General features: G+C 44.9%; 2 protein-coding genes and 1 long non-coding RNA gene across 11 annotated transcripts in view; 2 read left to right on the forward strand and 1 right to left on the reverse strand.

Moving 5' to 3' along the window:
• The window catches only part of ASXL3 (ASXL transcriptional regulator 3), a 96,886-nt gene extending 96,505 nt beyond the window's left edge, over nt 1-381 (reverse strand). For 2 of the 3 annotated variants that reach the window (XM_081014390.1, XM_081014392.1), the window contains exon 1: nt 124-214. Coding sequence is in view for 1 of the 3 variants with exons in the window: in XM_081014389.1 (XP_080870515.1) it covers nt 124-177 (54 nt within the window). In the remaining 2 variants the exon portion in view is untranslated. Of the gene's footprint in view, nt 1-123 lie in introns of all 3 variants that reach the window. The other variant, XM_081014389.1, reaches the window with a different exon arrangement.
• LOC308481785 lies at nt 26-9,661 on the forward strand. Of its 3 annotated transcripts, none has more exons than XR_013988898.1 (3): nt 26-145; nt 5,844-5,948; nt 6,676-9,661. It is a non-coding gene; the product is annotated as an uncharacterized lncRNA (long non-coding RNA). The 3 variants fall into 3 exon arrangements; XR_013988900.1 differs by lacking the exon at nt 26-145 and adding an exon at nt 906-1,106; XR_013988899.1 differs by lacking the exon at nt 5,844-5,948 and having other exon boundaries at nt 52-145.
• Nucleotides 9,662-12,158: 2,497 nt separating this feature from the next.
• The window catches only part of CCDC178 (coiled-coil domain containing 178), a 144,490-nt gene continuing 140,600 nt past the window's right edge, over nt 12,159-16,048 (forward strand). Inside the window, exons 1-2 of one of the 5 annotated variants that reach the window (XM_081014425.1) lie at nt 12,160-12,299; nt 14,434-14,504. The gene's annotated coding sequence lies outside the window, so the exon portion shown is untranslated. Of the gene's footprint in view, nt 12,300-14,433; nt 14,505-14,526; nt 15,304-16,048 lie in introns of those variants that run through there. The other 4 variants (XM_081014420.1, XM_081014416.1, XM_081014424.1 and 1 more) reach the window with 4 other exon arrangements.

Genomic DNA, 16,048 nt, shown 5'->3' on the forward strand with positions numbered 1-16,048 from the left:
GCGCTCGGGGCGGGAGGGGGGCCGGCTGGCTGGCTGGCTGCGCCAGGCGCCTCCCCGGCTCGCCCGCAGGAACAGCAGCCGGACGGGCCGGCCCCGCATGCACAAAGCTCCGGTCGCACCTACCAGGCGGGCAGCCTCGGCCCAGGTGCGGTCCTTCTTCTTCCTCTTGTCTTTCATGTTTGCATCTCATTGAGATGGTTCTAGGGGGGGCGGGGGCGGGACGGAACGTGCGGGGACGGGGCGGGGGGAGGGCGGGGGAGCCCGAGGGTCCCGCACAGACAACGAGGCGGTGACGTGGAGTCCGAGAACCCCCGAGGGAGGGGCGCGGGGACGGCGAGCGGGCGGGGGGGCTGGGCAGGCTCGGGCTCGGGCTCGCGCTCCCGCAGCGGCGGTGGCGGCGGCGGCGGCGACACAGCTGACAGCTTGAGGGATGCTCCGCTACGCAAGTCACAACAATGCACTATGACGTCACGCCAGGGAATGGCGACTGCACAAAACATCCCAGCCGAGGCCGCCGCGCTCGCGAGCAAAGCGCACGAGACGCGCACAGGGAAGAAAGGGCTGCCCGAGATCTCGCGAGAGCTGCCGGAGACCCTCGCTTCGACCCACTCCCAATCCCCTCCGCCGCTTTCCCTTTCAAGCCCCCCCCGCCCTCTTTCGCTTTGCACATAGAGCGGGCAACAAGACTACATGTCCCGAGGTGCAACGCGGCTGCTCTGGCTCCGTTTTCCTTTCCTTTTGTTCTTAAAGGCAGCATCTTGCATCCCGGGATTTGTAGTCAGAAAGAAACAGAGCTCTCCGGGCTCCCAGTCGGGATCGGGTTGTTGTCCCTCCGTCCTCGTCCGCCCCCTGCCTGGTAGTCCCAGCTGCCGGGCCGCCCACAGAGCGAGCGCAGGCAAGGAGGCGGAGGCAGTGGGGCTGCTCCTCGCCCCGTAGCCCGGGAAGCGGTTGCGAGGAGCGGCCGCTGCCTCTGCCTGCTCACCTGGGCACTCTTGGCTCTCTCGTGGTGGCGCGGCGCTTGGGGCAGTTCTCGGGGGGCTCCCCCCCCTTGTAGCCGCCACGGTTCTGCGGTCCCTCGGAGAACCCCGTCCAGAGGGAGGGGACAGGTGAGCAGAAACGGGATGGAGCAAGGAGCAGGTTCCAGCTGCAAGGGGCTGCTGGCCACATTGGCATGGGACACGCGTAAGCAGACCCGGGGAGGCCTCGGTGCCTACCCTACCCCGCCCCCAGCCACGCTAGGAACATAGGAAGCTATTGCCTTCCACTGAGTCAGACCAGTGGTCCATTTTGCTCAGTATTGTCTGTTGGATCTGCAACTGCCTGGCAGTGGCTCTCTGGGCTTTCTCCTGGAAATGGCAGGGATCGAACCTTCTGCACGCAAAGCAGCCACAGCTTCCACCCCCTACGGCCCTAGAGTCGCTTGGTGTGTTTGTGGGAAAAGTAAGATCACAACCATTTCCCTTGGAGCTAAAGTGGAGGGAAAAGCCAGTTACTGTACGTACCTCATTTGCACGGAACCAGCCTTTTTCTCTTGGCATTCACTCTTCCTTACTGTGCTTATCTCTATTCCTCTCCCTTGCCTGCCCCTATTTTTAGTAAGCCTTAATACATCCCAGTACAGTATTGCATTGAAAGAGTTCAATGCCCTCCTATGATGAACACATTTCAGTGGGCATTCTCGTGTGGCAAGGCAGTGCTGTGTTACTCACTTTTCAGAGGCGGTTCCAGTGCCATTCCAGTCACCATTTAGTGGTTGCTTCCCACTGCTTTTGCTTAGACACCAGGTGTTTCCTAAAGGTGCCTAGTCAACAGCCCAATGCAAGGGTATTGCAGCACATCCCAACCTATACAATTGCACAATAAATGTTATTTCTATATAAATGTATTTATGGCAGCAACTTTTACATAAACATTTTAATGCTAGATAATTTTGCAATTTGTTTTTATACATTGCCTTGAAGACTAGGTAGGTAAACATTAAACATATATGAAAATTGAGCTGTGTGGTATTAGGTAAATTCTGAGGAAATCTGTGAAAGACAAAGGTGCTGAGGAACTGTGCTGTAATTTTGAGTAAATGCTTTTAGGATCACAGCCAAATGCTGTGGGGGCATAATAATTTCAATGGAATGGACTGCAAGGACTGATTGTTAGCTTTTGAAAAAGTTGATTATGCTAGGTCTGAAAGCATTGATCAGTTAATCAGTGAGATTAATGCTATGATTGGAGTTTGTATTCAAAATTCCAATCATAGCATTAATCTCACTGATTAACTGATCAATGCTTTCAACCCTATTCTAATAAGGGGTGGACACTTGGATATCCCTGCACCTTTTCACTAGGACCACTTGACCAAAGCTCCTTTGATTTTGTGCTCCTCCTATTGGAAGTTGTTTTCATCCTTCAGCAGGCTGGCAGAAGAAATTATATTTTGTGCCTGCTTTGACTTTTCCTATGTGAAAGATGGGGAGAGTTGAGGATATGGCACCCACCAGTATGAAATAGTTTTAGTACCATATGTATACAGTCCTTCAAGAATGAAGAAGCAGACAAGAGCAAGACCTCTGGGGTCAGAATTTATTAAAAAGAACCCATAATGAGGTTTGATAGCACTCAATCTTTAATTGTTCTAAATATTAATCAATTAAGGCAACCTAGTTAATGAAATAAGGGACGCGGGTGGCGCTGTGTGTAAAACCTCAGCGCCTAGGACTTGCCGATCGCATGGTCGGCGGTTCGAATCCCCGCGGCGGGGTGCGCTCCCGTCGTTCGGTCCCAGCGCCTGCCGACCTAGCAGTTCGAAAGCACCTCCGGGTGCAAGTAGATAAATAGGGACCGCTTACCAGCGGGAAGGTAAACGGCGTTCCGTGTGCTGCGCTGGCTCGCCAGATGCAGCTTGTCACGCTGGCCACGTGACCCGGAAGTGTCTGCGGACAGCACTGGCTCCCGGCCTATAGAGTGAGATGAGCGCACAACCCTAGAGTCTGGCAAGACTGGCCCGTACGGGCAGGGGTACCTTTACCTTTACCTAGTTAATGAAATAAAAATCTTTATTAATTTGGTCGTGTAAACATGTTATTATTATTATTGGCCTGTTTGGCTAATGGGCCCCCACTGGGTTACTTCAGATATCAGACAGAAAGTGATGTAAATAAGAAATGTGACTATTACCCCCAACGTTCTGCAAGTCTTCCTCAATATGGCCTAGCCCAGGGGTTTCCAAACTAGAGTTCATGGCAAGCTTTATTCAGGTGGTTCGCAATGTGTCTCATGAAAAACAGCTACAATTTGAATTTTAATGAAGTCTAAGGAATTCAAATTGCAGTACAGTAAAATACAATATAAGAAATAAAAGAAGCAATAAAAATACAATTAAAAACCATACAGCACCTAGCACAGGGGTCAGCAACCTTTTTCAGCCGTGGGCCGCTCCACCGTCCCTCAGACCATGTGGTGGGCCAGACTATTTTTGGGGGGAGGGGGGATGAATGAATTCCTATGCCCCACAAATAACCCTGAGATGCATTTTAAATAAAAGCACACATTCTGCTCATGTAAAAACACCAGGCAGGCTCCACAAATAACCCAGAGATGCATTTTAAATAAAAGGACACATTCTACTCATGTAAAAACACCCTGATTCCCGGATCATCCGTGTGCCAGATTGAGAAGGCAATTGGGCCACATCCAGCCCATGGGCCTTAGGTTGCCTACCCCTGACCTAGCACTACACATTACAATTGCTATAACAGGCAAAGAAAACACTATGTGATCCACCAAGACTCAGCAATTTTCAAGTGGACTGGGGAGCGGGAGAGGGCGAGGTTGGGAACCAATGCCTTAGTCCTCAGCAGTTATTCAATATAATTCATGTGACTTACATTTGAAAGCATACTTCTTGTACCTGTGAAGACACAGTATCATTTTTGTATATTTGTACAGTCAACCCCATTGTTTAATTACACTTCAAATGATACATGTTTAGTGTATTACCTGCTTCACAAAGAAAATATAAATACAAACATTTAATTGTATATTTGTATAAAGTTAGTCTTTCCCTTGGAACAATTAAACTTACATTATTAAAACAATTTTGATGGTCAAAGAGGACACAAAAAAGCCAGAAGGGAAGTCAGCTCGGGAGAGCAAGAACAAATGTGAAATATAATGTATGTGTATGTACAGTATGTAACTAAAAATTCAATAAAGATCATCTGGAAAAAAACAAAACAATTTTGATGGTAACAATTTATATCAGCCAGTAAAAATATGTTTTTAAATGTGGCAACTTAAGCTACAATTCAGTGATTGTATTATATGATTCTTAGGGGTTGTATCAAGGACAGGAAGACAAAACTATAAGGTATATTGTAAGAGAGTATATAACAAGTAATAAAGGTTTGTGGGCTGTAGGCTTTATAGGTCAATTATTCAAACAACTGGCTATTAGGTTAGACTCACTAATTAGAATAAAAACCTGTTAGAAAGGCTGTTTTGGGGAATAAAAGAATTTTAATGCCTATTAAAAAAGATAGTATTGCTTTTATAGCCTCCTGGCTATGTCAACTCATTTGGCAAGTTGGAATTATTAAAATTATTTTGTTATCCCTCAATTATGCTATCATTTATGATAAGTAAAGTGTATCAGTCATAATTATTAAAAATGGACAGTAAAAAATAATCTGCTTCATGGTTCATGTCTTCTCTGAATTCATTAAGACCAAATGTCTATCTGTATCAAGGAAAGAGCATGCAAAATTGAGTATCTTATGTAGAAAATAGAACTAAAATCTCTCTCTTAGATATTTATAAATATCTAAGATATTTATAGTGTGCTATCTTAAGATTATAAATTATTAATATAATGTTATCAACTTAAGATAGTAAATTATTGCCATGCCATACTGCAAGTAAAACAAAATGAGTGCAAGGGTCCTTTGCATACCAGTATTCTTTCAAATGCCAATCCCTAAAACATTAGATGGAAGTAAGAGCTACTTTGCATGGCCAAACTGTTATGAATGAGTGATGGAATTCACACAACTTTTGACACATGTTGCACAGCTCCACCTATACTTACCATGGCACTACAAAGCTGCTGAAGTCAATGCAGCACAGTTGGGCTGAGCTGCAAGTTAGGCGCATGTAGAAGCAATGCAACAATTCATTTTCACATGAATTTCCCCCCTTTATTTTGTAATTTGTACTAAAGCACAATAGATGAAATGTGATCCACAATAATATACACAATAAAATGTTGGCACTTTTATGTTTAAAATTCAGAATCTCAGTTTACATTTAGCACTGCAAACATTACTCAATTTGTTACACTGGCGATTTCCCATTCTCAGATTAATATTTCATATAGAAAATAAAGACTTTGCCCTTTCTTTCTTTTTAAACCAAAGGCTAGATTTTAATAGCTTTCCGGAATCTTATTCTCACAGTATATTTTCTCCCTCTTTAATTGCTTCAGTATGTTTCAGAATCTGTTGACTCAAACTGTGAAAAGCTCTTTTTCAGAGAAGCATGTATTTCATTTCAAAGCCAAACAGTCTCCTGATTTGGGAATGTGGGGGTGCAGCTGACATGCTATTCTTCTGAAGACATTATTAATATCGTCTAATATATTCTTGTTGCTCCGAAATAAAAGGTGACACTGTCACAGAGTAATTTATGTATTAATTATAGCTGATGTTTCTTTTCTTTAGCATTCTAACTTTTGATCTGCATCTGCCTAACAGAATTGCAAGTTCCATGTGCTGATTTGACATTTCTAAAGAAATGACATAATCTACAAGATTAAAATCAGAGAAGTGACAAACGTATTTTGTCTAAAACAGGGATGGGGAACCTTTGACCCTCCAGATGTTGCTGAACTACTCTTCCTATCAGCCACAGACATCATACGCAATGGTCAGAAATGATGGGTGTTGGAATCCAACAAGGTCTGGTGGTCAACAAGTTCCCCATCACAAAAGCACCCAGCCCTCCCTGATCACTTTCTATCTCACTCTGTTTATGATTAAATGATACCACTTTATGTAATTTTGCCTCTGGGTGTGTGTGTGTGTTCTAGACATTTGTTCTTCAGAGATTTGCCCCTACTAACCTCCAAATTGCTTTACAATCCCTCACTTGTTCTCTGCCAAACATAAGAAGCCCTATTAACAAGCAGTAGGGCTTGAACTGCTAGAATAAGGACCTTCTGAAAAGATTCCATGAGAAGAATTGACCCCACCACCATTTTTTGAGAAGGGTCATATACCATTCTCATTGGGCGCTTATTGTGCACCATTATAGCAACCTCTGTCAGAAAAAGAGCTCTTAAAAAGTTTGAAAGGTCACATTAGATGCTTGTCCAATATGTCTAGCCTAACTTCATTCGTAGTTCCAGAATATCAAATTCAATAATAATATTGTTAACACTGTAATTTGCTTTGATGCAGCCTAGGATAGCATTAGCTTTATGTGATGCATCACACTGTTGACCCATGTTAAGCTTGTGGTTTTCTAAGACCTCTAGATCCTTTTCAAATGTATTACTGGCAATCAAGGTTCCCCCCATCTTCTTCCTGCCTATGTGCTTTACATTTGCCCCATTGAAATTCATTTTGTTAGTTTTGGCCCAGTTCTCCAATCTGTTAAGACCATCTTAAATCCTGTCTTTTGCAGCATTAGCTACCTGTCCCAGGTATCTACAAATCTGATGAGCTTCAAATCAATTACTTTATCCAAGTCATTTATAAAGACGTTGAACACCCAACACAGAACCATGTGGCACCAGATGTAGCTGATGGAAGACACTCCATGACACCAAGGCCACCTGCATCTCAAATGATGGCAGTGGATCCAGACATATCCCCAAACTGCATACAGCTCCTTCTGGGGGAGTGTGGTTGGGACATTTTATAGCAAGGAAACAGTGCAGAGTGATTATATTATTAACTTTTCCTCCATCAGCTGTTTCCTCACTCCAAATTACCTTGTCCTCTCCACCTGAGCTGATGCATCCCCCACCCCTACCCGTAAGCCACTCTGGGGAGCTCCAATGCTAAATTAGTTTCATTTCTTTTTTGATATTTGCCATATATTTGTAGAGTAGGGGAGGGCTGTGCAGCACAAAATGCAATAGAATTCTATATATATATAGTAGAATTCTATCTATATATAAACCTTATTTGTTTAATTTCTTAAATCATACTATGGAAAATATAGTAACCTTTGAAGATGAATGTATATTATTAAGTATTAGGAAGAACAAAAAGGTCATTTCCCTCTGCAGTTTATCATAAGTCTTGTTTGTAAGGCTTTTTTCTTTATGGACAGTTTATTCTCCTACATTAATAATAATTAAGAGATACTGACCAGAAATGCTGTGGAGTACGATAGAGTACCTGTTATGGGCAAGCACTGCTGGAGAGAGCATTTACCATATTTTTCCGTGTATAAGACGCCTCCATGTATAAGACGACCCCTTATTTTAAACTTCAAAAATTTAGGAAAAAATATAGTCTTATACACGGGAAAATACAGTATGTAGGTTTCCTGTCTAGACCTGCCTCAGTTAGACATCTGTATTTCACAATCTGAGACATCAACATTCTTTCTTTTGAGAGAAAGAAGTTTATATAAGAGCAGATTTCATCATATCTGAAGACATGCTATGTGATGGCAAATGTATGTGAATACAGCAAGGTGTTGTGACCAACCCTAGTTTTGGTATGTTCCTGTAACTTGCATATAGCAGAAAACATGGTATTTGCCTCATGCATATTATGGTTTTATATCTACATGTAATGAAGCTGGGAGTTGGAAGCACAACAGTAAAAAGCATCGTGAGTGTATACCTATGAACCACAGTTTGCTGTGTTAAATGCGAATATCATAGCTGCTTTCTGATTAAAATTGTTCCTTATCATTTTTGTACAGTGGCACAAGCATTCTTTTTAGAAACCATAAGGCTTATTGTACTTAGTCATTTATTACATTCCTTTTAAGACTCTACAAATTGGCCATTACAGGTCTACAGAATTATTGTGCCGATAGTTGAATTTTATTGCTTAGGTCTCAAGACAAAAAAAATCATACTGTCTATCTGTGAATTCTTATGAAAAACTTTAGTGAAGCAGGAACCTTCAAGTAATTTTAAATACTGCTTCAGTGATCACTACATGAGGGCAGCCCTATTGGCTTTGATGAATGATGACTACACTAATGAAAATGGTTGTTACATCACAGTATTTTGCTTATATCTTATTCTATGTCAGTAGTTCCTGAACTTTTCCCCCACAGACCACTTGAAAACTGCTGAGGGTCTTTGCAGATCACATAATGATTTTACTGCCTTTGTAGCAATTGTGATATACGGAGCCAATTGCTTCATGATTATGGTATTTTTACAAACACACCATGGGTCACCCAGATGTAGCTTGCAGAGCACTGGTCATCCACAGACCACAGCTTGGGAACCCATATCCTATATTGTTTGCTTGTTATTGATGGAAATTACGCAGAATTGCCATCTTTCCCTCGACAGAGTCTCTCTGTAGCTTGAGGAGATGCATGGGGGTGTAGCAATCTTCAAACAGTACCTGTTGAATTCTGCCCACCCACCCCCAAACTCAAAAGCACACTGACACGGGGACAAATAGATGAAGACGCCTTCACCCCGGTTTGGTTCCCCTTTGTCACATACACAGCCCAACAAGACAACAACAAGAATCCCCCGACAGCATATGAATCAATCTGGCTAACCTGATTCAAAAATACACACTCACACCCTGCTCACACACAAAAGCAATTCTCACTACAGCCAACCAAAGACAACCAACCACACCCTAATCCACACCTAACCCCTCTCACCACCAATGGAATACAACAAGTGAATAGTAAGAGAACCCATACAAGTAACGCTGACACAACCCCTCACACACACTAAGTAGAATAATAGAAGCATAACCACCTAACCCCAACCCACTCACCACTCCCCCTTTCCCACCCTTTTTTCTTTTTTTCTTTTCTTCTTTCTAATTGCTTAAACCAATTCATAAACAAGAATTTATACATTGACCACTAATGATGAAACGTATGTTGTAGATATTTTTCCACATTTATTATGCTATTTTTGTGATATACAAATGACATGAGAAAACTTGGTATACTTATTTGTATAGCATTATACTTGTCTATAAAACCCTATAAAAGCACAGTGCTTCTTCCTGGAAAAAAGGTTATCAACCCTGGAATCATTGCAAAAAGATGGATATCAAGATACCACAGAACTATCAAGAGAGTTCTTTACAACTAAAGTCCTTTGTCCATGCAACAACTAGGTATGAGCGTGATCTGACATATACCCACTTACTTGGGAGTAAGCTGCATTGAACTCAATAGAACTTGTGAGAAGACATGCAAGGTTCCTTTGTCCAGCCCACAACTCCAACCACACAATGCTTTCAGAAAAATCTTAATGATAGACCCCTTTATTGTAATGAGATGGCCAAAGTAATTAGAGTGCTCAGGTGGCACTGAAAACTATATAGTCTTTTTTTCTTTTCTTTTTTACTTATTAAAACACAAAGTTTGCTTCTGTTTCTTGAGTTGACTTTTTTTCAGGGAGGAGTGTCACAGTCAAAGAGTTCTCAAACCTACCCCCTTTTTTTAAAGAAGAAAAAAAGTTAGCATTACATTGAGCCATGTTTCTTATTTCCTGCTTTCTTGTCTCTGTAGCTGCCCCATGACATAACTTTCTTAGGACTGCATACAATATCACAGATATGCAGCGGACATTTTCATCTCTTTAGACATAGTAAAAAAATAGGAATGGAAATTAGAATATTTAAATACCAAAGAAAGACCAGATATGATGGCAGGTAAAAATTGCAAAAGAACACATAGACAGGTATATTCTTTAACATCCTTGCTTTGGTTATTATAGTTAATTATGTCTACAGTGAACTTGGTGTTCCCAGGCCTATCAGTAAAGCAGTGAAACCAGACCCACTTTCAAACAAGTTAGTAGATTCTGGGTACTCGGGGGACTCTGCTGGTATGCAGAAAAATATTAGTCTCTGATCTAAAAATAAAATGGGATGTGAAGCTCAGCTCAACAAGGATGCTCAACTAAGTATCCCCAGTGGCCTGAAGGAGCCCTAGAATATTGAAGGCAGCCAAACATCATTTTTGTTGAAAGAGAGGAAAAGCAGAAAAGGTATGGAAGGAAATTGGTTTGCTTGAGCCTCTGACAGCAGTTTACCAAATCTGATGGAGATTAGGGAGTATATATGTCTGTGGGACCCTAATTCCTCACCCACTCCAAATCTCTGACTGCTAAATCCAAAAGAATCTGTGGTGGGAGAGATTAATTAGTACTGGAAGAAAATCAGTGATCCAAATGAATTCCTCCCTTCCCAAGGACTTTTTAAGCTGCAGATTGGGGAGAGCCCCAAACAGTTTAAGGGCAGGTAAGTCTCAGCCCAGTAGCCACCCTGCCAAACTCTCCCATACTGCATGGTGGATGAGAGGTTCAAGTAATCCCTTCTTGCAGTGGTTTGGGTCTAGATCAGCCTTTCTCAACCTGTAGGTCCCCCAGATGTTGTTGCACTACAACTCCCATCACCCCTAGCTAGCAAGGCCAGAGCTCAGGGATGATGGGAGTTTTAGTCCAACAACATCTGGGGACCCACAGGTTGAGAACCGCTGGTCTAGATGAACAGCTTCTACAGTCAGCCCACAGTGCAATAGGGCAATTGTGTTGGAGTGCTAGGCTTCTGGTGGTCTGGGTGGGTTGAACAAAAAGCTACACATCTAGCCCTGGAGCTCTGTAGTTTTACCCATTTGCAATGTAGAGGGGGTGGGCCCACCTGGAGCAGAGCTATGGATGGGGAAGGAGGAAAGAGGGGCCATTTGGGAAGGCAAGGAGAGAAAGTGGGGTGCCACAGAAGTGGGGTGTAAGAGCGAGGAAGCACATGTACACAAAAGAGTCAGTAAGTTGGATTCTCTTGAAACAGAATAATTTTTCACAGGTCCTCACCCAGTATCAAATCACAGAGTATGTTTGTCTCCATTGACTAAACCACAAACATTAAGGACCCAGTGTTTCTCAGTTCTGCCATGATGCAAAAACCAGAATCTGAGGCCACCCAATCTTTATGGTGTCTCACAATTTTTACAAGGCATCCCCTTAAAACCGCCATCAAACCATAGGTCACCTCTACATCCACAGAAGTGCCTTGTGATTTGTTGATCAGTTTGTAGTCATCCTATGTAAAAATTATGAAGATTCCTTGCCTTGGATCTATGTTTTTCTGATACTTGGAAATTGTGGCTCTGTGGTAGCTGCTATGTAGTCTTACTAAACCAACACAGGACTTAAATTTGATTGGGGTGGGCAGACAAGGGGGCTATCTAAAATCTTCAAAACGTGTTGGTTTCGACATATATTTAAACAGGTTGCTATTTGTGACCCCAAAAATAATTGTGTGGATGCCTGCTATAGGTTTCTCAACATGAAAAGCTTATGCACTAACCCACAGTGCCATTTAGCCTTCAAGGCACTGTTTCTGTCAATGTATATTTCTGTCTACACGTAGGCAACCTTGCCGTGCGCTCCAAAACACAGCAACGCAAAAGGCAACGCTTTCTCCTTTCTGGAGCGTCGCGCAGATAAGCGATAACAAGAAGTGTTAAGAGCTAAATTACCCTTGCAGCCTCTAAACTGCAAATGCAGATAATGCGACATGCCCTAACAATATCTGAATGCTGTCTAATAGCAGTGACAATTATATCTACTCCACTTTCTTCCTCGTGGCTTTTAACAGCACGGTTATTAAGGCATGCAAATTCAGGAAGATCCGTTCCCATCCTACTGGGTCTGGCTTTCACTCAGCTCTCACGGAAGAGCAAATAATGTGCATGGCATGTGTGCAGTTTGCGTGTGCAAACGCGTCTGCAAGCACACACTTTCTGTCGGAAGAAGCAACTAGAAGGGGGTTAACCGTTGGGGGGGGACATACTATTCCATCAAAATAACAGAATCTAGTGTTTATATGTTAATAGAGGAAAAGGTATCAGTGTTTGACAAGATGCAAGCACAGGAAAGGGCCAAAGACCCTCAGGCGTGTGTGTGTGTGTGTGGGTGTGTGGGTGGGTGTGTTGCAGTGTAGCCCACGCTTCTTCGACGCAGCCGTCGCCCTGGAGACGACGAGAATAACGAACTCCTGCCGAAGGACGCGCCGCTCGTCGCCGCCGGGGGAGGAGGGGAAGGCCGCGTGGAGCGCGAGGCGGGATCGGGGCCGGTGAGTCTCCGCGCGGGCTCAGCAGGACGAGCCGCCGGACGAGGCGAAGGGCTCGCGCTTCCTTCCACAGATGGGGGGGAAGGCGAGGAGCGGCGGCGCATCTGGCGCCCCGCCCTCTCCGCGGAAGGGAGGGGGCAGCAGAGCGTTGAAGTTGCGCCGCTGCGAAGACGGGATGGTGTTGCTGCCTGGATCCGCACCTGTCTGCTGCGGCGGGAATGCAGCGGGCCAAGGCATAGATAGCCTAGCCAGGGTTTCCCAAACCTGAGTCTCCAGCTGTTGCTGGACTACAACTCCCATCTTCCCTAGCTAACAGGACCAGCGATCAGGGATGGTGGGAATTGTAGCCCAACAACAGCTGGAGACCCTGGGAAACCCTGGCTAGCCCCAAAAAGGTACATGGTGTAGCCAAAGGAGGATAGGGGGGCAGGTAAAAAGGTAAAGGGACCCCTGACCGTTAGGTCCAGTCGCGGACGACTCTGGGCTTGCGGCGCTCATCTTGCTTTACAGGACGAGGGAGCCGGCATACAGCTTCCGGGTCATGTGGCCAGCATGACTAAGCCGCTTCTGGCGAACCAGAGCAGCGCACAGAAACGCCGTTTACCTTCCCGCCGGAGTGGTACCTATTTATCTACTTGCACTTTGACGTGCTTTTGAACTGCTAGGTGGGCAGAAGCAGGGACCGAGCAACAGGAGCTCACCCCGTCGCGGGGATTCGAACCGCCAAACTTCTGATCAACAAGTCCTAGGCGCTGTGGTTTAACCCACAGCGCCACCAGCGTCCCTTGGGGGGGCAGGTAGATCCCCCCCCCCAAATCAAGAACTTTGGCTGCCCCCCCAAAAAGAAATCCTGGCTATGCCCATGGAAAGGTACACTGCACCTTTTTGGCAGCATGACCCCCTGAAGGTGCTTGACCTGTGCACAGTGGGCTTGGCTCTCAGAAGTGTCATTTGAGGCACAAAGATGAGCTCCTTGGAGAGGGTCAGGGTAGTTTGGACAGAGTTTAGCTCAGCGGCGTAGCGTGGGTTGACAGCACCCGGGGCAAGGCAAGTAATTTGCGCCCCCTAACCCGGGGCAAGGCAAGTAATTTGCGCCCCCTAACCCGGGGCAAGGCAAGCAATTTGCGCCCCCTAACCTCTAACCTGCCGCCGCTGCCAGCTTACTCTTGCTGCTGCCTGGTCTGGTCTGGTGTGGTTCTCTCCCGCGCTCAGCGCTGCGCTGGGCGGCCGCTGCACTGCCCCTCCCCCAGATAGTCCCTCGCTCTCTCTCCGCACCGCACGCCTGGCACCCACCCCCTCCACAGTGGGCGGCGACCCAGCGGCTCGGATCGGATTCGCACAGCCAGCACTGCAGTGAGAGAGTGTGAGTGAGCCAGGTAGGGGCAGAGAGCTGCGAGTGCGAGCGCGCCCCCCCCAGATGTTGCGCCCAGTGCGGCCGGCCCCCCCGCACCCCCATGCTACGCCACTGGTTTAGCTGTCTGTACAGTCAGTTCCTTCCTCCTCCCGCCCTTTTGTAACTTAAGGGCCACAATGCCACTTGATCTTTACAGGTGTTTCCCCTAGGAGGGGATATCCCCAAATGTGTTTGGGGCCTGACAAAAGTATTTCCAGTTTGCAGACTTTGTCGGCCTGGAATAGCTCAGTCGATAGCTCCTGAGACTTGTAATCTCAGAGTTGTGGGTTCAAGTCGCATGTTGGGCAAAATATTTCTGCATTGACCCAGTTCCAACTCTGCAATTCTATTATTCAATGATTCAGTTGAAGAATGAGTCTGAAAGGCTGGGGTAGGATTCTTCTATGCACCCTTGCCACACAATAACAAGAAAAAAAACTGTATTGTATAGTATTTCCAAGTCTTTGAAGTGCTTTGCCAGTATCATCTACATGCACTCCTTACAACAATGGTAAAAGAAAGTTAGGGTGCTTCCAGGCAGGGGTTTATTGTCGGAACAGGGCTCTTCATGAATGCAATGAGCACATAGCATTGGTAGCATCCAAATGCTAGTCTGTATCCCCACCCCCCACCCCCATTAAAACCAGATCTACCCATTCCAGGACAAATCTGATAAATTAAAATGGGAGGCTTTCTGATTTATAACTTCATCTCCTAGCCACCCTCCATCCCCACATTTTACAGGCTCTTATCCTCAGATCCCACTGAGGAATACCAGAAGGAACCACAAAAGCTGATAAAGGAATTTCCTACAGGCGAGTAGGACCAAATCTATAGAAACACATCTCAGGAACCACTAGCATCTTCTGTTTGCTTCCCAAAATAGACAGATCAGGCAACCTTGGGTACCCCATAGTATAAGGCATCAGTGCCATTACGGTAGGGGTTTCTAGTTATATAGACTCTATTCGCCACCAGCACTCCAAGTTGCACACAGAACATCCCAGATTTCCTGAGGAAACTAGAATCTATTGGCAATTCCCCAGAAAATACCATTCCTAGCTCCCATAAACATTGAGGCACTTTTTACAAAAACAAAGATGGTCTGCAAACTATCAGGAATATCCTTAATGGAGCCTTCAACATACTTACCTACCACTTAGCACAGTGGCATGGCAGTTATATGCATGGCCGTTGCTTAGCAGTATGCAAGCATCTTCATGGCCATGTTAGAGTAATAACTCTTGCTCAGTTTCTGTCCCCAAAAGCTTGTCCTCTACTTGAGATACATTGAGAATCTTTGTCATCTTGATTCATGAACAGGAGGCACATGTGAAGTTCCACCAAGACTTCAGCAACTTTCATCCCATCTTCAACCTGAGCATAGACTAGTCCATGCAAGAGGAGCACTTTCTGGAAACTACTGTGCAATGGCATAACAACAACAACAACAACAATAATAATATAAACCCCATTTAATACAGCAAATCCTTATATAGGAAACTGACCACTGCACATACTTACATGTTTCGAGCTTTCACCTAGAACAGACCACAAAATCCATCATCTACAGTCAAGCCATGCTATACAACCACATCTGTTTAGACGCATCAGGTACTCACAACTAAAAAATTTACAACAGGCATTTCTCGGATTACAATACTCACCCAATGCAGTATCAACGCTGGAAGATTTCTCCTATGCTTTACAGCTCAAGGTTTGCCTGAGACAATTAAAGCACAAGCTCAGGTTCAGACAGCAGACTAAGCCAAAACATGGCTTGGCTTAGCACAGTGCAACTGCAAAATAACTGGGGGGAAGAAAGCTGCAATCTCCTCTCTGGGAGCCCACAAGTTTGATCGTTTATGTTATGTGGGAATGAAGGCATTGTGATATCCTGTGAGTCAGCCCTTTGTGGATGTGTCTGCCTGGCTGCTGTCTAATCAGAAATCATTTTTGCAGATTTCTGTTGGACTCCCTAGTTTTGTCAGTAGGCATGGGGATCTTGCTACTTTGTCTGAATTCCAGCCTCTTTGCAGAATTTCTAGTGCATTAAACCTTCCTTTTTCTCCACATGCTAGTTTAGAGTGTTTGTACACAGCTGTCTCTAACAGCTGAGGTGCCCAGACTGAATTCCTTGCACTCATCTGGTAGAGGGGCTTGATAGGATTTTATATTCTGACTATCATCATTTTTTGTAACCTTGATGGATGGCAGAATTCCATGTGAACTGACAGGGCCTGGTGGCTGGATGGAGGCAATCAGCCTGACTTGGGCAACCTGCCTTGGGTCATTTGGGGAGCACTGAAGTAGGGGCAGGAGATATATCTGTCATCCATCTGCTGCAGTTGTCCTGGAG

Source organism: Podarcis pityusensis, assembly GCF_964106645.2.
Source record: "Podarcis pityusensis genome assembly, chromosome: 7".
Taxonomy (NCBI): Eukaryota; Metazoa; Chordata; class Lepidosauria; order Squamata; family Lacertidae; genus Podarcis; species Podarcis pityusensis.